The sequence below is a fragment of the Amyelois transitella genome, chromosome 2, assembly GCF_032362555.1.
Source record: "Amyelois transitella isolate CPQ chromosome 2, ilAmyTran1.1, whole genome shotgun sequence".
In the NCBI taxonomy this organism is placed as follows: Eukaryota; Metazoa; Arthropoda; class Insecta; order Lepidoptera; family Pyralidae; genus Amyelois; species Amyelois transitella.
Window position 1 is genome coordinate 9951505 of NC_083505.1, and position 27928 is coordinate 9979432.

The 27928-nt window shown below is 35.0% G+C and overlaps 2 protein-coding genes across 3 annotated transcripts in view; one reads left to right on the forward strand and one right to left on the reverse strand.

Moving 5' to 3' along the window:
• On the forward strand, positions 1 to 27823 carry LOC106128998 (protein unzipped). Its single transcript, XM_013327415.2, has 4 exons — positions 1 to 206; positions 15979 to 16024; positions 24635 to 24844; positions 24958 to 27823. The coding sequence occupies exons 3-4, from the start codon at positions 24643 to 24645 to the stop codon at positions 26115 to 26117; spliced, it is 1362 nt and encodes a 453-aa protein (XP_013182869.1). The 5' UTR covers positions 1 to 206; positions 15979 to 16024; positions 24635 to 24642; the 3' UTR covers positions 26118 to 27823.
• The window catches only part of LOC106128997 (mitoguardin), a 46907-nt gene that overhangs the window by 8998 nt on the left and 9981 nt on the right, over positions 1 to 27928 (reverse strand). The gene's annotated exons all lie outside the window — the stretch shown is intronic.

The window sequence follows — 27928 nt, forward strand, 5'->3', positions numbered from 1 at the left end:
CACCGCACTGCGGCGGTACCTTGTCATCTCGTTTCAACTACGTCGCAATCTACCCGAAGCGTCTCATCGAGTGTACCTCTCATTTGGATCCCGATAGTGATTCTACAAAACAGTTCAGTGTATGTGAAGTTTTAGAAAAACATCGGCATTTGTGATCCTAGGAATTTTCTTTCAAATCTGTGACTACTGCGAACGTTGAGCTTCAGGTAAGAACACCTGAGACAATATCCAATAAAATTAATAACACAATATATTAAGCGTTTTCTCTGATTTATGTTAATAAAAATGCTGAAACATCCTGAAGTGACCGTAAGATATTAACTACCTAGGTAGGCATATAAATTAGTGAATTAGTTTACTAAGGAAATATGAACACCTATCTAATAACAAGAACATCTTGTATATCTGGCTTTGACCTTTGCCACTGAGTGAAGCGTCCATACCACGTCCATACAACATTGATCACACTGTTACATTTATTATGTTGTTCTTTGTTTTTAAGAACAACTTGTGGCTTTTTACCATGTATTTATATAAAACTTAAACTGTGTGTTTGGAATAACTAGGCAAGAAATTCCTACTACGATCTCGGAAGATTCTGATTATGAAGGAATTTTATCGCAATCATTGTAGCGCAAAAAAAAACATTTAATTGAATAGTACTGTATAATAATAGCATATCCTCGTAATCAGAAAAAAAATGGTATTTTTCCGATATGTCGGAGCATCTTAAATCTGAGGAGCACTGATACATTTCGAACATTAGGAGAGGACCTCCTAACACGTTTCTTTCGAACCGGTTCTCCGCTCGTTTCACCGGCAACTTATGCAATCGTTCGAAGCCTAGGGCTAGGATCTTCATTATTTATGACAAGTCACTTTTAGTATACAATGGCACCAATCATGAAAAACACAAGTACAAAACACTTCTCATCTAAAAAAGTAACCCTGCTATGGATGGTATTTTCTATTTACAATATCATAATATTTCAATGAAGGAATGTAAAACAATCAAATCAATCTTTATGCTGTTGCGCAATCAAATACATAATACCGATAAAACAAAAATTGCAGCCGTTGAAAATAGCCGTTCTCGAAATAATTTTACTGTTTACATTTGACTACAATTGCATTAAAATTCAATGCGCAACATTCCGTGAAAACATCTGCTTAAAAGCATAAACAGTGAGTGATCGCTGTGGTTTCCTATACATGCTGCAGACGGCAGCTGCGGATGCCACGTGTGCCATGCGACTATTGTATCACAGATAATCTCCAAAAGTTGCAAAATGTTCATTGTATCCTTGCATTCATACAAGTAGACGAGCGCCAATGACGCCGCTGATACTATTTTGGAACCTTTGAATATCGTCAAAGGCATTCACGATTGCCGTAACAATTGATACAGTATTAAAACTAAGAGCTTTCCTTCTGAGCTCTATACTGTAACGAAAACTCGAAAATTTATGGAATATTTGGCATAATCATGAAAATTTTAATTATTATTTCTGTTGATCCTTTAAATTAAATCTGAAAATGATTCAAAAGACTTGTGGTTTAGCAATTTTAAATAAAAACAAAGGTCAGTTTTGTCTCCTTTTAAATAAATAATACTCTGCAGTAAGTAACCATGCGTTTGTTGAATTCCTGTTGGTTACCACCGCCACCGACTGATGGGCGTCATTGTATCGATCTCCTGTTACGCCGGCCTCATAGGGGCTTTGTCCATTCATGGACAAGTGTTTTAACTCATTTGCAAGGCTTTCAAATAAAATAGCATCTTTATTACTTAAGTTCAAGCTCAATTTGCACTGAAAGCGACCGGCGCCAGCAACAATTAAGGTTCCACCAATATACTGCTTGCATCATGTCAATTTAGTTACAAATAAACAATGATTGTTATGCTACTCGTATCATTGAGTTAGTATAATATCATTGATTGCTTAAATATCAACGTCATCAAAAAATACATTCCTATGCTATATACACGTTACTTATAATTATGTTTAACGTAAGAGGAAGGTTAATCAGACAGTAGGGTCCCGGGAGTACATTTGCTGAATTGCCTCTCGTCTCCGCTAGTTGTTCATTTCCGTTTGTCCAATATCCAATATCCAGCATCGATGTTGGATATAGCAAAACCACTCAAGAGTTCACTGACTTATCATTATTGTTTCACTAAAGTCGGCTTAAGTACTACGTCTTGAAGTTATTCTAATTAAGCGATCCGGGCTTAGATTATGACTTACAAGTGTTTTAGAATGCAGTGAGAATATTTCAAGTAAAAGGCACCTACATATTATAATTAATTGGATGAGAAATTTAGGGTTTCGAAATTTCAAAAGATTAAACTTAAATTAGGAGTTGACGGAATTTTCGTTAAGTGTAATGTATGGAATTAATAATACGTGAATTTGGTCGAGATTAATAATTTTAATTACTGATTTCCGACCCCTGTTATAAAATTTATATGCATTTGAATCCACGATAACACCCCAAGGTGGCCTACTTAGAGCGCGGAGATGTCTCTCGAAGCAATAAGTAGGCGCGTTGTCGGCTGGAAAATTGCGTCAATTTTTGAGGCTGACACCACCCCCGCGTAATCTTTTAAATAGCTTTTACACGGAAAATTATGTCGCATAAAAAGAAAATGAAACACTGATATGAATATTTTTGAAAAAATTCGTAATTCTCACAAAAATATAGTAATAAAAATATTTTATAAGTAAATGTTAATTATTTAAGGAGTAGGGAGATTAACAACTATTAAAAAAAATTTGTTTAGTTGATAAGAGACGTTCTACAATAGTTTTTGACAAGTGTACTAGCATTTACCTACTGATACTCGTAGCAACAACGATTTTGGTTGTAGTTAGTAAAAAAGATAAGACAAGACTTTTATAAACCGTAAAAGAAACAAAGAATTGTAACAGTAAAGAACCTTAGCACTATAATTATTTTAGTCGCCATTTTTGAGTATAGAAATACCCCGACCAACGATTTGCCATGAAAACCTTGTTAAATTTTTATTGCTGTCCAAGGAGGGTTCACATGGGTTCGTTTTATGGGAGTGTTACAAAGTTTAGGGAGAAGTAATTCCATGGCTTATGTCATAGCGCAGCCTATGACCTCATTGTGAGATCTAGGTAAATACGTCGTAGGTACTTCCAATCTTTTCGGAACGAGGTTGCATCCCTTGGGGGCGGAAAAATGTAGGAAAAACTTTTTGCAATTTAATCTTGCTTTGATTTTTTTTATATCATAATATTGGGACAAAACTGCTGCATCTTTCGTGCTTCAATTTAAACGCTTTTGTAGAAATCTGCTATCAAAAATGTAATGAAGCAGACATTATGATATTCAAATTAAGGTAATTAATGTCGACATAACAATCAGCGAGGTCACACACTAAGGGCTTAGAACCAAGTCTGGTAGAAGTGGTTGGTAAGGGACTGAACGAAGGGCGATTCTTGTATTCGTATGCAGGCCGCGCGGTTGGCGGCACGATCGATACGCGCCCGCGCGACGGCGACGCCACCCTCGCGGGCAAAACTTACAAGTCTGCTGCAAATACATTCACTAAATGATATTACGTATTCGAGAGGTACCAACTAGTGCAGGTATTTTGCGATGCCGGGTAACTTGAATAAATAGGTGCAGCTAAGCACGCAGTTCACCCTTTATTCACTACGCAAGACGCTGATTGCGTAAATTACACCCATTTAATCTTGATCTTAAAGATTGAGGTCTATTCTAAGAAAGCTCTGGTAAGATCTAATTTTCTGGCTATTAACTTATCCGAATGGTGTACCTATGCTAGTTCAACTGGCAGAAACCTGTTTAAAGTAATAATATTTCCTGGTAAGACAGCAAATTATAAAACATCTCTCATTCAAATGGCATGTGTAGTGTAGGGCAAATCATAATTGAATGCGAAAGACTACATATATACTACATAGTATGTCGAAATAGTAGGTCTATATATATCTTAATGGATAAAACGTTGTAATGTATGTTGTATTGCAAGTAGCACGACCACGCCGAGATAAGACGATGACATCATCAGCGGCTCCCGCGGTTACTTGCCGACGTAAAAAACGGTGACAGTCAGGCAACAAGTAAGCATTAACTCTTATTAAATATACGAATCAGCGACCGTTTGGCCGTGATCTTGGCGAAATGTTAATGGCCCTCGGGCTTGGGTGAACACCAAACACAGATACATGTGTGACATTAACCTCATAGAATGCTTTAAATATAACATGTTGTGATATAATGATCTAATCAATGGTACGAGTATTATAGCTGAATTTACTACAACATTAGTCTAAATATCGTGTGTCTAAAAAAGTGCCGTGTGGCACCAATACAAAAAAGAATAGGACCACTCCATCTCTTTCCCATGGATGTCATAAAAGGCGACTAAGGGATATGCGTAAAAACTTGGGATTCTTTTTTGGCGATGGGCTAGCAACCTGTCACTATTTGAATCTCCATTCTATCATTAAGCCAAATAGCTGAACATGGCCATTCAGTCTTTTCAAGACTGTTGGCTCTGTCTACCCCGCAAGGGATATAGACGTGACCATATGTATGTATGTTAGTCTAAATAATCCCGTAGTAATACACAATTTTATGATGAAGATAATATTGTATTTATTAAATTTGAATAAAATAATGATTTTGTGTGAACAAACGATATCTTCATCTTATAATAGAGATTTAATCCGATAGATATGATGTCATAAAATTTATATAACTGTATGTAATGATCCATAATAGGCAACAGCGTAGGTTGATATACCATTACTACAGTAATGGTAAGTAAGTTCAGTACGAGGTTACTCTATGTTTACTATTATTTAATCGTGAATATTGTGACCAAGCGACCCAACATTTTACCAACACGTGCAAAATATACTAACTGTTTACTAATAGCTTAATGCACTACCGATGGCTGTCTGACGGACAATAAGGGGAGCTACCGTAAACTTAGGGAGGAAGCTGACAACTATGACCAAAGCTCTTACGAGTAGCAAACAGATGGTTCACAATATCAGAGCATTCACACATATTGTAGTAGTTTTAGATATTCAGTTAGCAAATGGTAAAGAACATTTATTTTATACGAAATTGACAATTGTAACACATATGAATTGTGTAAAACAATATAACAGAACACATGAAAATGTATTCCGTTGTTAGGATCTGCCCAGAATGCGATAAAAGTAAAGCGAAATAAAATTATATAATAATATGCACAAATGTCAATTTTTTATGAAGTATTGTGCTGGGCTAATTCATGTTTAGACACATAATAATTTACACAATTGCTATTATATTTCACAAAGTTAGAATTAAATGTCCAGTGAAATTTATTCATAGTTTGGTGTAGACATAAAATTATTATATCACAACCCTGACAAATTCATATAAGAGGACTCTTGGCATAGCAATGTGCACGATGAATTTAATTCGATCGATTGAACATTGCTTCGACCGCGACCACGAGATATGCATGAATTGATGAATTTCAATTAACAGATACGCCGGAGACCGCGAGCCATACATAACTGGGCCCGTGGGCAATGCACAAACATTGGATGCATTTACGAATTGTTAAATGGACATAGTCTACTCGCATTTACCTACCATCATATTGAAGGAATTATTTATAACAATTTGTTTCGTTGTACACTTTAATTGTAAAAATCTTGCACTTTGATTTTTCATTTATCGTGTCTGGAAATAGAAAAAAATAACAGCAACGGTAACAGTTACATATTTACCTAAGTAAATTTGAAGAGCGTTAATTCTATAGATCAGAGGATAACAGTGAAATACAAAGGTTGTTCGTGCGTGGGTACCTGGATGCGTTCCCTTATTAAGTTTTTTTTTCTGGTCCGGCCATTGCTCCCCGTCTCGGTCGACCCTTTGGCCGAACAATGATTAGGAGAGGGGAACGAGATGCAGCTGCTGTTTTTATTTTCATATTACGAATTCTTGTTGTATCCGATAGAAGAAGTTACATTGGCGCCAAAATCGGTCACTCAAGACGAAGTCTACTATACATGTTGTTAAAAATCACTAACAACATGTATAGTAGTTGTTTACAAACATCAACGCCAGGAATATATTAACAATCGAAATAGGAAAGCTGAACGAGACATTTCTCCTGTGCAAAAAGCAGTTGAGATGCTTTGACGTCTGTGTATGTGATGCAACGTGAAACGCAATGCGATCTCAATTCTCCAAGTGCACAACTTTTTCTCTAGGCGCCAGACTACAGTGATATCTTGCTGTCACCACACGATATATATACTAGTTTTCTATCTCATGAATTGTGGTAATACTATGTATGCGCTCTCCTTCAAATTATAAGGAAAAAGTGTCTTCGTCACAATAATAGAAGTTGTTCGAAGCGAGAATAATGCTCGCAGTGGTGGAATTCTAAGACTTGGGAGTGTTGGCGTGAAATGTGGTTCATGTTAGGGTTCATGGCCAACGAACGAACGAACAACAATCGATTCTAAAGATTTTACTCAATTTGCTGCCACTTTTTGATTACAGCTTCAGTTTTTGCGATTTGCAAAATAACTTGTAATACATATTAACAAATCAGTAATGTTTATTCGAGCCTACAAAGGCAAAGGGAAACAGGAGCTGGATTAATAAGTATTAGTAAAGGCCGAGGGAAATTGCTTTGTGGAAATTTACAATTACAGCAGCATAGAACAGTGTTGGAACTAGCATTATGCTTTAGATATTTTGATAGGCTAAGAACATTTTTTTACAGAGGAGTATTTATACAGGTTTTTAAAGATCGCCCTTTTGTTTCATGGACAGCTTATCTACTTACTAATCTTTTGGTTCAGTTGTTTGAGTTAAAACATTACTTTTAGCAACTTCAATCTTTTATATATGTAAGTGTCTAGTTTATAACTATGATATATCTACCGTACATCAATAAAATAGATGAAAAGAGGTGTTATTAAGCTGTCCTGTCTGCATTAACGAAGCTCAGTAAAATTAATTACTTACATTGGACCAACAAGCGGTTATCGCGGTCAGCGAGAGGAAATTAAATGAACACGCGCGCGGTCTCTTCTCCGTGGTCGTTTCTTATTAGAATATAGTACTCACGGTGTTCCGCGCTCTAATGAGAAAAGCATACAAGGTCACAATTACGGTTGTAGATTTAGCCATCATATTATTTGCTCCATGAATTTGTATAAAATGCATCGCATTAAAACGCACACTTACATAATTTAAATACAATTAATCCTTCATTTTCTGTACATCAATGAACACGGAATTAATTCGGAAGTACTTCCAATCTCATTTAAATTCTATGCATGATCGAACGTGGCAGGTGTTACATGGACAGGGCAGAGACAATGTCATGCAAGTAGATATTGCCCATCAGGAGCTTCCGGCGCGAAGCCGGCGCGTGCGCAACCACGTGCTTACATTTGTGTATTTAAACGCATTATGATTGCTTTATAGGCTTGTCTTTACCATGATAAGCAACTTTAACAAGTGGGAACAAAAATTTTTTTTTTTTCAAGTGTTTTCTTACGCTGCTGAGGCTGTTAATATTACTTTAATAGTGATTGATAAGGCATATCGTAAAAGTCTATCAACAATAGTGCCCGCACCGTGAATTCCGGTATACACCGGCTATAATTTAATATCCGTTTGAAATAATCCCATTTCCTCGGTAATTCTGGTAGGTTACAAATAGACGCACTTATAAATAAATATGTTTTACATTAGGAATTCGCTGTTAGAAGTTCACTATCATTTTGCCAATTGTGTTTTTAAATTGTGGCATATGAATTTAGCGATGTTATGCCACAGCTGTTTGTAAATCAGAACTAATTAGTTTTGTAGCAAAATACTTGCTCATACTACTTATTTCCAAACAACAAATATGAACATATCGTTTACTAAAAAGTTGCTGATGAAGTTCAGAATGTCCGTAATTAGAAAATATTTTTAAACTTAGATATTTTTTATTTTTCCACAAAATGAACTGAACAAGTTCATAAGACCTTGTTTGCCCGGCCAAAGGGACCAAGTCCTTGAATTTACCTCGCCTGTTCCTATCTTCGCTCCAGATGTTACTATATATTTATAACTGGATGAACAAAGTTCGGCGCAGGTCGATCAAAGAAGGGTTTCGGTGCGCATTATCCCAAGGTTGTGCCAATTCAAATGAGGATTTTCATTTAAATTTATTTTATATGCAAAGATTTTTTTATAACAACCAGGAAGCAGTTACAAATGAGTTTGATATACTTCCGATAGTACACACGTCCCTTTTTGAGGACGAGCGAACCGTTATTGGCAGCTAACGGCTATTGCTGCTAGCTATTGAACTGTTTTAATTGTTCATTAATGAAGTAGCCGTAGAAAGTTTATAACAAAGTTTTGGCCCCTACCCTAGAGCCAAAGACATTTATTATGAATTTATTGAAACACGCCCAAAATTAAACACTGCCATATAAAACACCCTTATTGTTCATTATGCACAGCAACTAGATGATGGATGAAATCTGATGTGAAAATATGTCCAAAAATAAGTAAAAACATCATGACACCTATGATCGAATTTGGCACACGCATATTGTATGTTCTGTAGGAATCTTATGCTTCGATTCAATGTGAATGAATCATAATAATAAAGATTGTTATTGTAAAACAATATGTTATGCTCAAGTTGCTGGAACAATACGCAATACCCTGGTGCAACGCCGAATGCAAAACAAACAACCTGCGAACCTTAACATTACAAATGCACAAAGGAGTATAACTGGCGGTGTATTGAAGCGGACAATGCGCCAGTAACGGTACAAGGTACTAATTGTGAACAGTGAACCGAGTTCTTCCGTTACTTGCTACATCACTAGCCTCCAGGGGTTAAAATATCAGCCACAAATGAACATCTGAACCTTAACGCACGCGACATAAATGAATTAAAAAGCGCTGTTTAGTGGAATGAAAGACACAATCATTATTAGAAATGGACAGATTATAAAAAATCCGTTAATTTCTGTTAAAAGATCTTCGTTATCTGTCAAATTTTATTCAACCATGTCAACATATAGGATTCCTAAATATACCTGTGACACCATAGAAGTTGGAATAATATTACTCCTATATTATTCCGATTGCTATGAGTGACACACTAATTGCCAAAAAGTCAGGAGCTGCTCCGTCGGTAGTTGAATAAAATGCAAGAAAATCTTACTTCTGTCATTCTTACTGATGCTAATGACAAAATAGAATTCATATAATTAATCGCTCCGATAAGACTAGTGAGGAGGGAAAAATAAATAGAAATTCTAGTAAATGAAGGATGTAGAATAAGCACAACTCGACATTGACGTTAATATGAAGAGACAGAGTAAATTATATCTTTAGCACGGCAAGTTCTTGCTATGTTGCGTTGATAAACGGAGGCTATAAATTTATATTTAAACTTGCTTGGAAGCCTTATCTCACGATTCTCAGGGACGACGCATAGATATTTATGTAAATAAAGTCAACAAACTTTAATCGATCAGTAGCACTAAATTATCAAATTCACAATCCAAAGTTCTTATGTAATCTAAAAACTTGTCAAAGCGATGCTTAAAAACTTTTAGCGGAATGTAAACAATCCGAGATTAGTTCCAAACAAATAAGACCGCGTTACGAGAGACAGGTGTTTACTATGGCTATAAACATTTAAGAATTGAAATAGCCTAATGAAATGGGTTTTTATCTGAAAATTCTGTATTTAGTAGTACATATTCTATCTCACGAAGAAAAATTGAAAGAATTTCTTTCTTTGAAACATAGCAAAGCAAGCGCTACTATTGCAATTGTGTCGTCTCCACAACAGTAGACATGTTGAACAAGCACTTAGATTGTACTTGACGCCACAGCACCGCACGTACCGTAACTTCAGAGAAGAGCACTTCAGCAGCCATAAACATTTCCTAAAAATATTTCCAGACAAAGAAAACAATCTTTTTACAGCGTCTGAGGTGATGACTGAGTATCTTTTGAGACACAACGCTTAAACTTTGATTGCCATAAGAAGGTTTTGTTAGGTAATGTGAAATTATTATATTTGTAATAAACGTAAATGTAATTCACACTGATAATGAAGAAAATCTAATAGGGAACAAGCGAGTTTCGTGAACGACGTTAATAAACTCTTCAATTTTATTATTATGCCTGGTAATAATAATGATTATTATAACATCAAGTCAAGGCACACTGCGTTCTTCGTTAACATATTAGCATTCTTATAATTTAAATTATATGATACATTTGATCAGAATATGTATGAGAAGAATATTTATTACGTTTGAATAAGATATTTTATTTCTGTATATCGAATAACCAATGCACTTGTAGAATTAATCCCGTTAGTGCATGGTTCACCAATCATTGATCTCTTGTTACATATCTCAGAGATTGGTATCTCAAGTCACTGCAATGTAAACACATAATAGATATAAGGTATCTCATAAAAGATTTCTCCAACCTCTCTACAAGCTATACTTAACGGATATTATGATTTAAAATGAGGAAGACAGGTGTCTGAAGATCAAATCGCTAGTTCTACGTACTTACACAACTTGTCAGTAGAAAGTTGAAGCGACGCTATTTTGTGATACCATTTCATAATTTTAGACTTTTTGATAATGGTATAGGAATGGTTTTTTTTATTTTTATCAGTAATCCATGTCGAAAAATTCAATTTTTTTACAAGTGAAGTAAATAAAGTAGGTATCAAAAACATATTTTTTTTTACCAAACTATGTCCCGTGACGATTACGATATACATTTCATAAGCAGTGAACTAGTAATGCTAGCGTTATGACCTAATGTAATTAATTCATTTGCAAAATTAAAATTACGAGTTTGCGAAGATGTACTAACACGTACGTTACTTAATCTAAGTAATTACAATCATGTAACGTCTACTACTACTCAGTAGGGCTAAACGGATTGTTACTCGGCGTTGTAACCTTGATCATGTCATTCGTCATTGTTCTCGGAAATTATACCACAGAACATGAAAATCCAAATGGAATTGCGAATCGTGGAGCGTAAAGAAATATTTTTTTTCTTAAAGTTCTTGTTTAAATCTTTACTTCAACCAGTTACATTTATTCAGTAATAATGATGAAAATTAAAGTCGTGAAGAGTGTGGATTTTACCACACGTGAGCATCTATATTACGCTCATTATGTTTTATTTACTACTGCGCTATTCGAGGCCAACATTCCGGTAATTATCGGGCCCTCAGGTCGGACTATTTCATACGCTTACAACGGTGTTAATGACTCTCACTTCTATGGTATACGCCTAGCTCTTAAATCCGTAGGTTATAGCGTTCAAATGAATATTCAACGCTCCCTTCTGTTTTATCGCGCCATTTAGCAATAAAGGGGGTAATTTAAATAAAATCTTTTCAATTTATGTTTAGTTGAAGGTCATTCTTCATTTCATAAAGGTTTTGATACGCAAAAGATTGAGGTTATTAAAGGCGTCATTAAAGAATTATGTATGTAAATCAACCAAGGTAATAAGTGAAGAATAGCTAAGATGAAAATGCACAATATCGTCAAAATTTGAAAAAAAATAGTGATGACATTTTTTATATTATTTTGGTACCCACAGTTTGGCTTGGGCAGCCAGCCAAAGCCATACTAATGGGACCATCGCGTGCGAGACACACGTTGGCAATGAATTTTATCTTTACTACGTGTCTACGTGACGAAATAGTAAGCAACTTAATTTGCGCCTCGTTCACTGCGTTCAAAAATTTCAAGTTCGTGCGCATGTTGTGTTGTAGGTGCTGCAACGGTGACTGAAGCTTTGATGACTCAACGTTACGTCCGCGTTCGTCGACCTGTCTTCGACTTGGCGCCGTTATCTCAGATACTGCACTTACGCCGGCATTTTTGCATGAGTTATTATATCGTGAGAATTATTTTCTTATAAATCAAGTCTTTATTAGGTAGTCAATAAACAATAAGCAGTCTATGCCCTTAGAAGATGAAGGCTTAATCATTCATTTAAAAATACAATATGACTCACATGAATCAGACCTCATTGAAATGATAGTAAAATTACTTAGTCATCAAATGATTGTAGAGTACAACGGTGACGTCACAAGTTGTTAGTACGTAAGGCAGCTTTTGGCCTTTGACTAAGCGGAATAAGTATTTAAACTTACAAAATGTATTTATGTTGCATCCGAGATGACTCATTGCTCCCATGAATGTGAAGAGTACCTACTAGTTTGCTCTCCGCGTAGCTTAATCCCCACACAGGTCTACTAATAACATTTGATTTCACATGCAAACGGGAAACCATTCCACAGTCTGTTTGCGAAGCAAAAAAACTTTTACAGGGAAAAACAAGAACTTCGCCATTGATTGTTATTCGTGGCTGCAAATAAAATTCTCTTGTGCCACGGCGATGTGAACTTTTTTGTTTATTTACACGTGTTTGTCAGATTCTATATTTATTAACTACTTCATTTTAACTTCTATCTATTTTAAGGATATCTTATTAAGTTTTATTTTATTCATAAAGGTAAAATATGTATTTATAAAAAAAAACAACACTTATTAACACTTATTCAAAATAATGTTATCCAGAAACATTATATCCTACAAGTTTATTAGCCTACTTCAGAAGTAACTTAGGGCAGGGTAGGGGAACTTAATTAGTGAGATATTGCAGAATGTTTATTGCTCGACAGTTTGTTCAAAGTTGGCGAAGTCGGCAGTAATTAATGCGCAGTTCGGAAGCTGCCTCCTGCCAGGTCTCCGGTCCCATATAAATGCAAAGTTAACAGGGACTGGGTAACTTGCTCCTGTGCGTGCATTACATCGACAAATGTAAGCACTAAGTTTACTCGTAAAGTGACGGCCCATTAGATGAAATTGAGCAGATGGCAACAATCGCGAAATTGAGTCGTGAACGAGAGTGAGGGACTGCCATCGTGATAATTAAAATTCATAGAATACACAAGGTTGTATAAATTTACATAACCGGTCATATGTATGTGAGATAACTTTTTGTTATATCACTTGCTGGTATTAGAATGAATTCCAATATTCAAATTTGTTGTGACTAACTAATATGAGTACTGGTAAACTAATGATTTTTAGTACTTATAAAATTGTAGCGCAGAAAAAAATAGGTAACCATATTTCATCAGTCCCCTGGACCCCATACCAATAAATATGTAATGGGGGTACCGGTATCGATTGCATTAGGTAAGAGGGTCCCCTTTTATTACTGAAGAGATGACATCAGCACAAATTCTGAATTTACTTCTGACTTCAGATTTGCATTGGAAATTTTAAGAAGATTTTAATCACTATTTCTGTTGATGTGATAAACATTTACTATTTTAACCACTTTACAAGATTATAACCGTGATTTCTCATTATACCCGGAACTCGCATGCCGCGGGGTTACCTTATACAGGAAATCATTATTTATTCAGATCAGTTATTCATTTCTAAAACGCTGTGAATAGTTTAGTTTTGAATGTAAGTATATCTTAATTTCGTTATTAAATACAGTCAGTCTTGAGTGACGAACTAATGAGCAACAAGGGTAGTCCCCCTGGGCTTGTTCGGCATCCGTCTGAGGGTACTAAAGTCTTGAATAAATAAAATGCAATTAGACTAGGGCTGCACTCCCTTGTGCCATAAGAGACGCGTAAAGCACAGTTATGAAATATCTCGGCCGATTTGTATACAACTAGGGGAGGTGTGGTGTGATTATCAATTTAGATTTAATTCACTCTAGTTTACAAGTACTACACATATATTTATGAACAGATGAAAATACATTAAATTGCACACCAATTTCACAATTATACAGGATGAAAACATCCGTAGTCGGATTGTTGAATATAATCCTATAAATGAAGATCGCGTGCCTCAGCTTGCTAATTTGGAATTGTGAAAGCATGGCCACGTGCGGGGCGTCGTCATGGCAACCGAGGAAACTACGTCGTTTTCCGTTTACACCCCCACCCTGGCTGCCAAGTGGAAACAGCCGTGTTTTCCGGTATTTAGGATAAAAAAACACTCTTTTCTTTCGAAATGGGTAATTTGCAATTTTTTTTTATTTCGTAATTAAGAAATAAATTATTTTTAGTTATAAAGAAAATTTTAAAGAACATATTAAAAAATAACTGACGTAATGCAGATTGAAGAAATTACCTATACAGCTATAAAAACGTCCAGATATAATATGTTATGTTTTTGTTCGAGATCCTCATGAAATCAGCGGCCCGTAATAATAACTTCATTACAAAGGGCCACGATTTTGCCAGACAATTTAGGATTGGGAGGGCGGCTTCAAGGGCCTTATCGCGAGCTAAACGACATATATACGACATATTGTTTAGAAGGGTCAACCCTTAGATTACAGGCACTACTTGCAAAATTTTTCTATATGAATACCTTCTACGATGAAAGTAACTTAATCCTTTAGTAACTTAATCTTCCTCATCTTTGCAGTTTCAATAGTATTATAAGAACTAAGTAAACAGTATACCTACTGAAAGAAGCACGCTATCGAGTAGGAAAGCAAATACATCTAAGCTCCAACAAATTACACTGTATCGGAAATCAATAATCAATCGAAGTGTTTACCTAAGGAGTAAAATTAAAAAACCTGGCATCTATCATATATAGTTGATAAAGAAGATTAACTTCAAGCCTTGAAGTCTCGGAAGCCGATATTATTACGTGTGCGTTTAGAGTTCAAAATATAACCTATTTCCGTCAGCCGTTTGACCCCTGTCAAAATGCAATTGCCCATCCATCGGACCCCCGACTTTATTGGAAACTCCCTCTGCACACTTGTGGTTAACTGAGCAATTTCATTGAGATGGGATTGCAAACCACAAATCGTATAGGATGCTATCTTTACGTATAGAAAAGTGTCTTCTGAAGTCTTGTGCATTGCAATGTAGTAAGCATTCCATAGTTTATTTATTTAAACAAGTTTTATAGTACAATCATTTTTTTTTAAATATAACTTGTTTTCTTTTACAGCCTAAAACATGTCATACCGTTACGTACACATAGACCTATTGGTTTGATTAAAATGTCAGCGATTCTGCCTTTTGCTATACCACAGATACACAGAAAATAATCGGATGTAAGCTCTAAATAGGAAGTTTCATGTAAATGTACAATTAGTAAAGTGAAGACGACATAAGTTGAAGATATATCTGGTTTCCAAGTGTTCATTGTAACAGTCGCAGACAATGGGACCGTTGCCGTGGCGAAGGCCGGCCCACCACTGCATAACGTTAACGACTGCATTAATGCATTGCGCATACCTTGTATCACAGTGACTGAATATTGTAAATGCACATTTTTATATTCAGTCACTGTGATACAAGGTATGCGCAATGAAAAAATGAGTGACCAAAAGATCATGAAAGAATGTAGTAAATTAATTTTGGTTTGGACATAGAAATCAAAACTGCAAAATAATGTGCAAACGAACGTCTCAGCCAAGCCGCAAATAGTTTTTGTGACTAATCCTACTGCAGCTGCCTTAACTTGATATCTTACATCCGTTGCACAACTTAGACAACAATTATAGAAAATAAACTTTATAAGGCAGCTGCATTGCGTACTTCACATAAATAACAATTTTTTACGAAGAAATACTTGTCGTATAACCGTTTTCCAATTAGTTATTTTACTATTTAACACATTCAAGTCAAATTTTTGCCTCAATTGAAACTGTAACTTCTTAATTTCTCGTTCGAATATCACACGACTTGTTGAGTAACATTCAATTAAAGCAATCATCTCTTTCGTCTAAAATTAAGAACAAGATATTATCGCCATGGCCATTATGTTAAAGAGTAGCTTTGCTCTTGTCAAAATGTTTAAAAAGTCTACTAACGGTCGTTTTTCGTTTCAGATTTCATACATCAGCCAACCTGGACATTTATAGCGTCAAGCATCAGGTAAATACTTAACCCTATTGAAACAAATACCACTGCTTTTAAATAAGATTTTCAACACAATATAAATGATTTGGTGGTGTCGTCAACATCCTAAATATAGAATGATTTCACAACAGGCACGTTCTAGAGTGTGTGCCCGCTATCATCCAGTTAGAAGTCAGGATGGACCTAACAATTGTCCTGTCATACCAACAAGTGAAGTCTATTCATTCAAATTACGCAGTAGTTATAATTGCAATTACATTACAAAGTCATAAAAGTACAATTACAAGTCATATGTAAACTTATCGCTGTTATAGTTACGATTATTTCCATTGTGAAGCCAATGAATTGATAAGCTATATTTAGGAAGTTACCTATATAGAAAAATATTACGAATAAATTCGATACAAAAAGTATAGATTCCATCCGAGATGAAAGCATCATAGTTTGATAAACAGTACCAAGTGCATCAAAATTGGGGCAGGAATGTGATAAGTGCTATTACAGACAATCAGTAGCGACCTTGCGGATCGTTGTCGGCTTGTTGTCACGAATCGTGGGGAGGCGCTGATTGTCATCATCCACAGCAGCATCCGCCTTTTGCACTTCATTACATAACGCTCCGGATCGCGAATATAAATGCAGGACGTTCGTGCTTCAACTAGCTAGATTGTGCGCAGGATTTTATCTGTCTATTGCGAAACAAATGGCGTTTCCTAATTTCAATCATAGGAAGCAGTTTGAGTAGATGGTCATAGTCATAGCCAGCCAGACATTTAAAATGTTTCAAAATTCTACAAGATGCTAAAACCTGCTCTTTACCCAATATTTTTATCTTTTAATAAATTTCCGAAATCCGCGTTTATTTTATCGCATAAATCAACTTATGTTATGCTTAGTAAGGTTGCCTTTCCAAAATTATTATGAAGCATAGATTAATGATGAGAATTTATCATTATATACAATCATAATGGGTATTACTATAAAAAAAAATAGAAATTCTAATGTAAGTTTTTTAAAATATAAAAGAACAAAGAAAAATGTAATAAGATGTTAGACGAACCAAAATATGCTAATGATTGATGTCTATGTGAAATGACGGCAACTACGTTTATGTCTAAAACGGCTTCATTTAAAGTTGTAAAGAAAGGTGTTAAAATAAACTTGTCACTCGTCAAGTGTTTATTTAGTCTGGAACTCACATATTTTTCTTTGTTTAGTTTCGTCTTCTTTGCCGATGACGAATGTTTGTGTTTCTGAGACAATATCCATACCGTCAATATTTGTCTCTGAATTGGTATCGAGACATAATCCTGAATAGGTCGTAATAAAACTATGAAACAGAAGAAATACTTATATTCCTTTAGATATTTTACAAATTTAGTACCTCCTGCTCTGCTGTTCCGAAAATATATTTCCGGGGCTCTGATCCCGTAGGAATTTCATAATGAAAAAAATTATGTAAGTATTTGCATAGAAATCTAAACTGTTTACCCGGATATAAAACGGCAAATTTCATTGAAAATAGACCTTGGCAGTTAGGAACGATTAAGATTAAGATTCAATAATTACAATTATACCAATAGAAAGTAGGAATATAGAAGAAAATGGTAATTGTGTAACTAAAGATGAATGATATCGCATCGCATCCTCATTGAGCGGTTGAACATTTTAATTGCTAGTTATAAGTTGAATGCTGATCCGTCCATGCGCCGCCAGGTGCGATGATATCTATTGAACTCGGGATTGTGTTAATTAGACCCTAGCTGTTTGATTTATAGCTTAACTTTCAATGAGAATAAATTGAGCTTATTTATGATTATGCACAGCGCAAATAGCAATTAATTGGCAGATGATGACATCCTAAAATTCCATCTTTCACAATGACCTTCGAACTATTTTGAAAAAAATTACAAACGGGAAATAAAAGCGGCTATTTGGACTTGCGTATTTTATCCTGATTTGACCACGACACTTTCCATAATGTCACGGTGCACGAATACGGCTTGTTGATGAATGCGATTAACACAGCCAGCCACACGGAACTATTCATAAATTAGTTGACGGGAAGTTTACTGTTACGATACATATTTGTTATGCGGCTTGTAAAAACAAAAATGCAATTCATCCATACCAAGATACCTTCAACGACCTCAATTACGTTAATGGAAACACAAGCGCCAATATGTAGGACATGAGTATACATTGCGTGACCAATATACTCGGTGGAATACTATGAAGTATCTGTTAAGCACTCATTAAATGATCATCTTGATACCTACTAACGATATCCATTATAAACTAAAAAGCCTTGTCTGTTTATTGACTATATAAAATGTACTACACAAAGATAATTCCTTTCTATGTCTTGCCGCTGCAGAGATAAGGGGAAATTAATGAAAGTAGAGGTCAGATAGCCGTAGGGCCTGCTTTCAATTTAATTAAATTACCAAACGCAATGATTTGTCCCTTTTTATTTACGGTTTCCTCTTAATCTGTTTGGAAGTAAGTACATTAAAACATTAAGAAAATAATGACGGCTGTAAACAATGTCTAATTCGCTTGAATTGGTGCTCATTGAACAATGATTACTTAATTGTATTGTCAACGGACTGGTACGAGTGCTGGAGTCAACATCAAGTAACAATCCTCAACATAGGCCCGCATCCTATTGTTCTAAAGAGTTTTGAGGGGCTATGAGAACTACTCCGACATTGTATTGTGAGACTGACATGATATTGCTAGCGGCTTTGTTGACAACTAAACCAAACAACATACAACAATGGGAACAATCGATATGATTAGAGGTGGTAGAATACGTGATAAATATAACAATAAACATGCCAATAAGAATTGATCGAAGTCGCATTGGGAATGGATTTTACTGTACAAATGAGAACAATAATGAAAATATATTTGAACAACACAACAATATGTTTAAATGTACAGGGGATTTCAATGTTGAACAACAGGTTACGAATATTGATAAGGTTTGGCGCCATAGTGCACAAGCTTTGCGGTTACAACAGGCGCCGATATCTGACGGCGTGGTCTTCATGCATGAGGTTATTCCCACGCTATCAGCTGGTTCACGCGTCGCCGCGCGCTCGCCGGCCCGCGACTCCGCGCGTCACCAACCACCTCGCCAGACAAAGCCGGAACAACATTCATGAATATTCAATGCGAAACTGAAAAGCGTATATATCACAAGCCATCGAATGCCCTTTGAATTCGCTGGAAAATATTTCGTTTGGACACCACACAAAAATGTAGTTGATAATTAGATGAGAAACTAAATTTAAATGAAATGAAGCTAATCTGAATGAAACCAGTGAAATTATGATCAATTGGAACAAGGTAGGCAAGGCGGATTAGGCAAACTAAGAATTAATAATATTCAAAACAAAAAGCAGTTTATAAATTATTTATATTATGTACTCCTCCAGAACACAATGAGCTCGTATTAGACGAGAGAAAGCCGTGAAGCTAGCTAGTTTGATTAGCTATCAAGATGAGCGGCGCGGGCGTTTGATAACGAAGCCATTACTACAATAATTGCCTCCCAAAGGATACCGCCCATTTCACGCTCGAGATAGGAAGACTTCAGTTACACCCGGTTGACTAGTTGCATTGACGCTGGTGTTATTATGGTGAAAAAAATACAAATATATTCTACGTAAATTGGAAACGTTGCTGAACTTCGCCCGTGCTACAGTTTTGTAGAATGACAATACGGAACAGAACATAATAACAAAAGAAAGTGTGTCAATAACGGTTAAAAATTGTCGTGAGTTATCGATACTGGAGATAAGGAATGATGGAACATGAAATGACAAACGTGACTGAGGTTCGTAGTCGCTGGGCTTGAATTTTCTCCTCCTCAGCGACAGGTGGTACCCGTCCAAGCAACGTTTAAATAAATGAAACTGGTTAAGTTGATCAGCTGAGGAGATTGCGGCAAAACGCGAGGTTTAGCGGGGTCAAGTGTAATAATTGTGAGCAGACACATCATGGTTTAACGGTTGCGGTGCAGCGGATGAGTAAATGGTTCCAACTGGATGATCCAAACGATAAAATAACCTGCAATTTATGTTTATCAAGTTTAGAATTTATGGAAGCATTACGTCTTTTCAAGTGTTACAGTACATTTAAATTAATAAGTTTAAGGTGTCCGAGTCCGACTTGAACCCGAGACTCGAGCTGACATACTCGTAAATGGAATATTTGCTTTGCAAGCAGTAGCCTACAACTGGGTTAAAAGCTTAGCGCTGTTTTGCAAACACAGAAGTACAACAACTAATAACGCGCATTTATAGTATTTAGAGCGGACGTATAGCATGTCGTATTTATAGGATTACCGTATAAAAATAGATGCTAGACTTTTGTTTCTAGATTGCGTCAGAAATTCAGCTTTGTTAAGACAATCGTCGAATTTTTTTCCTGTTTATTATTATGTTTCATCATATGGACTGGATGTTTGCGCAGGAAACATATAGCATGCCTTTTCTTGCGATCTGCCCCTTCACCTGCTCAAGAAAACCGATATTGCGGTACATTATTAACGGTTCATGGAATTTCATTCTGCTTACAATTAACACGCGCACAAATTTTATCTCTATTGACGAGATTGTTTCGAACTACGCAATAATAAATGCGTTAATAATACGTACAAAGCTCATACATACATATAATATACTAACAAAATAAAAATGTGTCAATACAAGGTAATATTTATTAAATATATGCCATGTACTTACATAAAGGATACTTTGTGACACGCTTCTAATACGAACGACAGACAGTAATCCGCTCTACTTATTGATTGCATCATGAAGGTAATGCGATTATAGCCAAAGCAATTGTCCGGGGGAGCTTTGCTGCTACGATATTTAACTACGATATTTGCCTTATAAAAACTGTAGTTATGAAATGTGTGTAGCGCATACAAAGATTAATTATATTTATTTTAATATAATAAACATTTTAAGCAAAAATATAACCATAGAAATACGCTTGATTTTGAAATTTCAACAAGAAATTTTCCACGTATTGTTAGATCTTTTCAACGATGCATATAATTCAGTTAATGACGGCACAAATTCATTGTAACTAAGAATAGTTACCAATTTGATAAATTGGTGATCATCACCATCGGTATAACAGACCGATTATGTATCAACACGTTCTCACGGGACAAACGCCGAAAACTAAATTAGGCGCTGTGAAAGTATGGTATGATGTTATAACCAAAGTATTTCACAAGATAAATTGTGTTTCCAATGACAAATTGATGACAATTATACAAAAGTGGTTGCTTGTGTGATTTCATTTAAGGATGCGGGCTGACGAAGTGGTCGTCACAATCTTGATTACGAAAATCTTACTTAGGTAATTTTACCATAGCATATCCTCTCATATTTTACATTATAAATGATCTTTAACGAAATTACTTACGCTATGGTTTATTCCACTTTGATACCCACCTAGGTGATATCACTTTTTTTTGTCCAGAAATCACCTTATGGCAAATCAAATTTAACAAGATTGGATTCCACATGTTTTGTTCCCTGTAATCATCTAATGGCAAATCACCTGGGAGATGTGTCAAAATGTCAATGGAATTTGTCAAATACGCATTGCCGAAATTCCAGAAAATGTTTGTATTACATTTACCACTTTTGTCTGGTACAAGTTGAATATCATCACACATGACCTCGTCACAGTAGCCACTAGTCAAGACCACATACAACGCCATAAAGTTTTACTGCTGCCCACAATATTATTGTTGTTGCCAATAGGTACATAAAATGTTGAATATCTTACTTTGTTCGTTTATGATGCTATATTTATTCCTAATTACGACAGAAATAGTGCCCGTGACAATAAATAATTACTCATACAAGGGCATTTTCATTAGTATTCATATCTACCTATAATTGAACGTCCCATCAGTAAAAAGAAGACATGATGGGTCAATAAACAAGGTGGTTTAGCATGTCATTTCCATTAAACTAAATCTCATAATAAAATACCACAATGTCCATTTTTTAAGATACTGAAATAAAGGTAAACAATCTTGATAGGTAATCAATTAATTGATTGTTTAATCTGTCTTATTCATTATCTTAATCATTATTCATATTTAGGTGCTGTAAATTTAATGTTTTACTGTCTTATATTCATAAACAAAAACGCATAAAGAAGACCAATATCAATTAAAAAAAAACATATTCCATGTACTTATGAACAAAAATCAAAAACACTTTATCATCTCTACGACAAATAGACTAGGGTTGATTTGTTGGGAGGAACAAGCGAGGAAATTCCAACAAGAGATTTCCACGTATTGTTTGAAGCGTCTCCCCTCGTAACATTGAGTGCTAGACGAGTAGACTGAATGGGGTTGAATCGGGAAATCTATGGAGCGTTTAAATCGACTCATTAAAGCCTACCGCTGAGTTAATGTAGAGACTTGAGTCATAAAATCAATTTAAAAAACATTTTTTCGGTTTCGGACAATTTTTATAATATTTACTGATCGGACGAAACCAAAGAATGATATAGTAGAGGGAGATGCTTGCGCTAGATTCAAATACGTGGATTGCAAAGGAATACAGATTAAAATATAATATTGAAATCCTATATGTCAAATAGTACCGGTGCAGTAAACTACAATGGTAATACATGAAGAGAAATCAGTTAATCGATTGTGTTACGTGTTGTTCATCCGAGTCTTTCAGCGACCACAATCGTTTTGGTCGACATGGTACATGCTTTTGTACAATAGCTTGCCCTACATATAGAATAATTGAACCAAGGGCATATTGTCAGTTTCAATCAACAAGTTAAAGCACTTTCAATAACACTTTTTTTTTAAACACCTACTTTAAAAAGTGAAAATAACTAGTAGAGAAAAGCATGAAATACCTACTTTTAAAGTAGATGTACCTATGGAGAATTAGACCTAATAACATCTGGATCCGAGAGTAAAAAAATAATATGAACATAAAAATAATTGAACTTTAATATGATACTGATGTCGTTATAAACCTCATTGATAAAGGCGTTTTACTAATATCTTATCTTCTTTGACCTAAGATGCTTTTTGTAAAATGACCTAATTGTATGTTCCATATAAAGAAATTGTTACATAATTTACTTTACAATTATAATGTATTTGTTAAACCAGTGATGATTTTATTATTATTTTTAAAGTTAAATGAAGAAATAAAAAATAAATCTATCCAGATTTATATTCCCTAAGCAAATAATAACCCGTGTCAAACCCTAATTGAACTTATGAATTGAATTATGTTACTCGGTTGCGGCAATAATTGTAACTATGAATTATTATTATTCATCTTATCTATGACTGTAGTCTCGTAAAAATAACGGTAACATGTGGCGTATCATAGAATACAAACTTTATATTTATGATATCAAATGCAATCACTGTACAGTTACGGTGCGATTAAAATTTACATGCGCAATATATTTCGGATGGTAATATTTCATACTACATACGAGTATCTTACAACCAGAGCCAATCTAAGGGACTACCATATATGTATAAGTTGTTTACGAATAATCGCTACATACATTAGTCAGACCACATTTAGAAGAATATTGGAACATGCGAAGGTTTTACCGATATATGATTAAATATTTAAAATAAATATATACGGGACAAATTACACTGATTGAGTTAGCCTCGAAGTAAGTTCGAAACTTGTGTTACGAGATACTAACTCAACGATACTATATTTTATAATAAATACTTATATAGATAAACATCCAAGACCCAGGACAATCAGAAAAAGTTCTTTTCTCATCATGCCTTGACCGGAATTCGAACCCGGGACCTCCGGTGTCACAGACAAGCGTACTACCGCTGAGCCACAGAGGCCGTCAAACTCGTCTACTTTAATTAAATTAATGAAGGCTGTAGCAAATAAATATAACCGCCTGGAACGTAGTGAGCTGGAAAATACTATTGGGGAAAAATAATTTAGAATGATAGATGAAATACGATAGATAGATACACATTGTATTTCATCTATCGATCGTTGTTCCAACTATAATTTCTGTCTTGACTGTTATGTTATGCAGGCACCTGTTTTATTGTTTGCAACAAGTTTTAAATGCAATATATTTATCTTAAATAAATTAAGTCTTACCATGTACTGATTAAGTAAAATATCACCAGTCAACTTACCTGAAATAAGAAAAGATAAGGATTTTGAAAAAACTGATATTGAATGATCTAGGTAGGTAATATTAATAAGAATAGGAAACGGGGGCATGTAGCCGTATTCAAGATACGCATAAAATTTATCACTTGCAGGGTTGCACAACAAAAAATTGCTCTCTCCAGAAATGCGAAACAAGAAATAAATTGATAAATTCTGCCATCACCTCTTCGCGATTTTTCTGCTTATTCCTCGTAAGAATAACCAAAAAGATGACATTAAATTCATTTTCACTTATATTATTAGTTCATGTGCTCTCCATTACATCATTTACTTAAAACTTTGTTAGGCTCCTAGAACAACAACGGGTGATCTGATTGTTATTGAATGTAAAAACTTATTGGTTTGTGTGATTTAATTCTAATTTTCTTTGTTGCAGATTACAAGATGAAAAAATATAGTAATTGTGAGAGTGGGTGGTGGGTGGTCTTATTAACGGCGTCATTGGCATCCATTGCATTAGCTGAAGCAGGAGTCGGGCTTTACAATGATAGGCTTAAACAAGTTGTCACCTCCAGCACACTCAAATGGACCAACATAAATAAAGAATTTAAGGATACCCACATTGCGGGAGCTCATTCTTCAAAAGGTAATTTACAATCAGGTATTTTAGGACTTATAAGAAAAACATCTCAATAGAAATAATCATATGTAATGTATGAGTCAAACAAATTTGATATTATAATGTACAATTATTTTCAGGTCCAATATATTTATGCAGAGCACGCCATGAAGGAGATATGCTTCTGGGACAACTAAGACCAGACTACAATTCATGTGCAGTTTCAGGGAAAAAAAGTTATGAAATATTTGAGGTTCTTGAAAACATAGAAAATGCGTCTCTGATTCAATGGCGGTCATGGAAAAAATTTACTCCGAAGCCTCGGGGCGGCGTGGTGGTGGACTCTGCTGTAGATTCTGTTTTTATTGGCCGAGCACCATCTGAAGGTGACATTACTTATAATATTGGAAGAATATCTTTTGAAGGTGATATTGGGATGCTACTGACATTCGATGAAGAGATGACAGACTTGAATCCTATAATTGTTGGAGAAATTTTAGTTGAAGTTGAACCTGTAAGCTACAAATTAGAAAATGTGGTGTTAGATTTAAAAACTCAACATATACGCCAATCGAATCCAGAAATTATAGCAGAGCGTGTTTTGACCAATGATGGCGATGTCGCAGCTACGCGTGCTACAGAAATCGAATATGACTACAGTTATAAGCTGTCTTGGGGACACGGCCATGGTATTGCAATTGGATTGAATACTACCATTATAATGGCTGATGGTGGTCAATCCCAGAAAATCGAATGGGCTAATCCCTTCACGGAAAATGTCACTAAATTATTTAAATTAGAAAAATGGTTAGAACCTGGAACTGCTTGTAACGTTACTTTAAGAGGGAACCGCACAGAACGTGATGTCCAATATACTGGTCAATTAACGACTTACTATGAAAACGATTCACGAGTGAGGCAAATGAGAGGTGAACGAATTGAAAATACATTGGAAGTAGAGGCAATATACGGCGAAGTTTATTTTATCTCGAATAATAGTCTTGTCCCTACGACTACGACGACTACAACCACTACTACAACAACAACTACTACAACTACGACACCACCCCCAATACCCCCAGCAATTGATGAAGAAAATGATATCGCCAATCCTTTAAAGAAACCAGAACAGTTTGATGAACATAACATGTTAAATGATGGGAATATGGTGAAAGCCCCTCCAGTCAAAGAAGTAAACAGCGCCGTGGTAGGAGGGTTGGGTAGTAGTAAACCAAATGACGCCAATATGAGAGTAGCTTCCGTTGCTCTTATAATTCCACTGTTTTCGCTTATCCTATAAATAAACTGTAAGTTTGTTCCTCTGTAAATAAACTGATCTTAAAGATATAATATAGTTGCTTGATCGTTGATATCTTATAATCTAAGCTTCAATGCTGTTGTTTAGAGACCGGTAGTAGTTTGTAAAAACATGTTCACTTCTCCGGTCCCGGTTTTTTTGTATATAGGATATATTTGTTTCTCAACATTCCCGTTATGTGATTCATTCCAATGTATAGAACGAGAAGCAAAACTTTATCACATAACTGTAAATAAAATGTGTATATAGTTACGGTATGAATATAAGTCGCAGAGCGACATGCAACCTTATCGTTACTATTACTTTGGAGGTTTGTAACATCGTAGGTAGACTATAACAATTGATTGAAAAGCGATGCTGTTACCAATGACAATTTGAGAACTACTCAATATTCTTATGATCGCAACATAGTATACCTAACAAATAGTAAAAGTTTTTCAAACAATAAGAGAAGTTTTAATATCTGCCCTATGATGAATGTTAAAATGAAACTACAATTTATTTTTCGAGCACTAGTATTATTAATATAATTTTAATTTTAAATACTTATGTATGAGTTACCCCCATTTACGGTCTCAATAAATCCTGTACAATTTTTAGTTGTCAGTATAACACGAAATGTAAAAGAAATGCTGTTATAGGACCTAGGGATTATACTAGGTATTTTTGTTATTTTTAGTTGTAAGTTAAAAGAGTTTAAAATCCAGAATTATGAGATATTATAATTTTAAAACTTCATGTATTTATACACATCTAATTTATTGCTTTATTCCTATGTAAAACTATTAAAGGTTTGCCTTATTGACTCGCCACTAGCTAGCCATACACATACATTTGCATAAACAAGTAGGTAAGTACAAAGTAAGTTTGATTTTTTTTTAAACTGGGGGAATAGTCCCTCTATAAGGACAAAACGAACGCCGAAAATCCAACACAATAAACGCACGAATTGTTCATGTATCTTACATTCTGTAAAATAAATTGTTAGACTCATTTATTGCCAAAGTTGTAGGAATATTTAAACTTTAAGTCTACAACTGATCTTCTACATTAACAATTACCATCCCTCCGTACAGTATCAATAAATTATCATGATATAAATCAATTATCTTAGAAATGAGCGGTTAACTGTGTCGTTGTGCTTAGCGGTTTTGTCAATGTGTAAAGAAAACGGATAATATTTTTGTATGGGTAGTTATCGATTGTAAGTGTTCGCCTTATGTGTGTCAAGTAAAATTTTTGACATTATATATATATCCATATAGAAAATTGTGTTTTCTAAGATGTTTCAATATCTTTCAGATACTTTAGTTCAATTAGTGTAGTTTCATTAAAAGTTGTTTATTTGTAACATCAATGTCCCACCTAGCGTACCATTAATCAGTTTAGTAAGTAAAATCATGAAAATTATTTTCACTTGGTCCATCAACAATTGTTTTGGCTTAAAAGAGTATTGTAAATTAAAATCTCATAGGCATGGAAATATTTTAGGGATTTGCTTTGTTCTCCCCTCTTAGCTAGTAAAACTTTTCATATTTCATTAAGGTATATTCCATTGTTGTGTCTGCGGTCTAATGGCTGTTAAATCAATGCATCTATATAAAACATTCATATTATTTCAAAAAGCATATTTGTGATGTGGTACGTTTTATTTGTTTAAATACATTAAAGTGTAATTGAGATCCTCATTGTATTTGTTGTATTTTTATATTCCCTAGAAAGGAGACCGGTAACCGATATGGACAAGATTCAGGAGTGGGAAAGTCATACCCAAATGTTACCATTAAAGTAAT

Bases quoted from the DNA above. Each gene is read 5' to 3' on its own strand.
- LOC106128998 (XM_013327415.2), top strand. From the start codon at position 24,643: ATGAAAAAATATAGTAATTGTGAGAGTGGGTGGTGGGTGGTCTTATTA. The intron at 24,845-24,957 runs GTAATTTACAAT...AATTATTTTCAG, and splicing joins GGGAGCTCATTCTTCAAAAG to GTCCAATATATTTATGCAGA.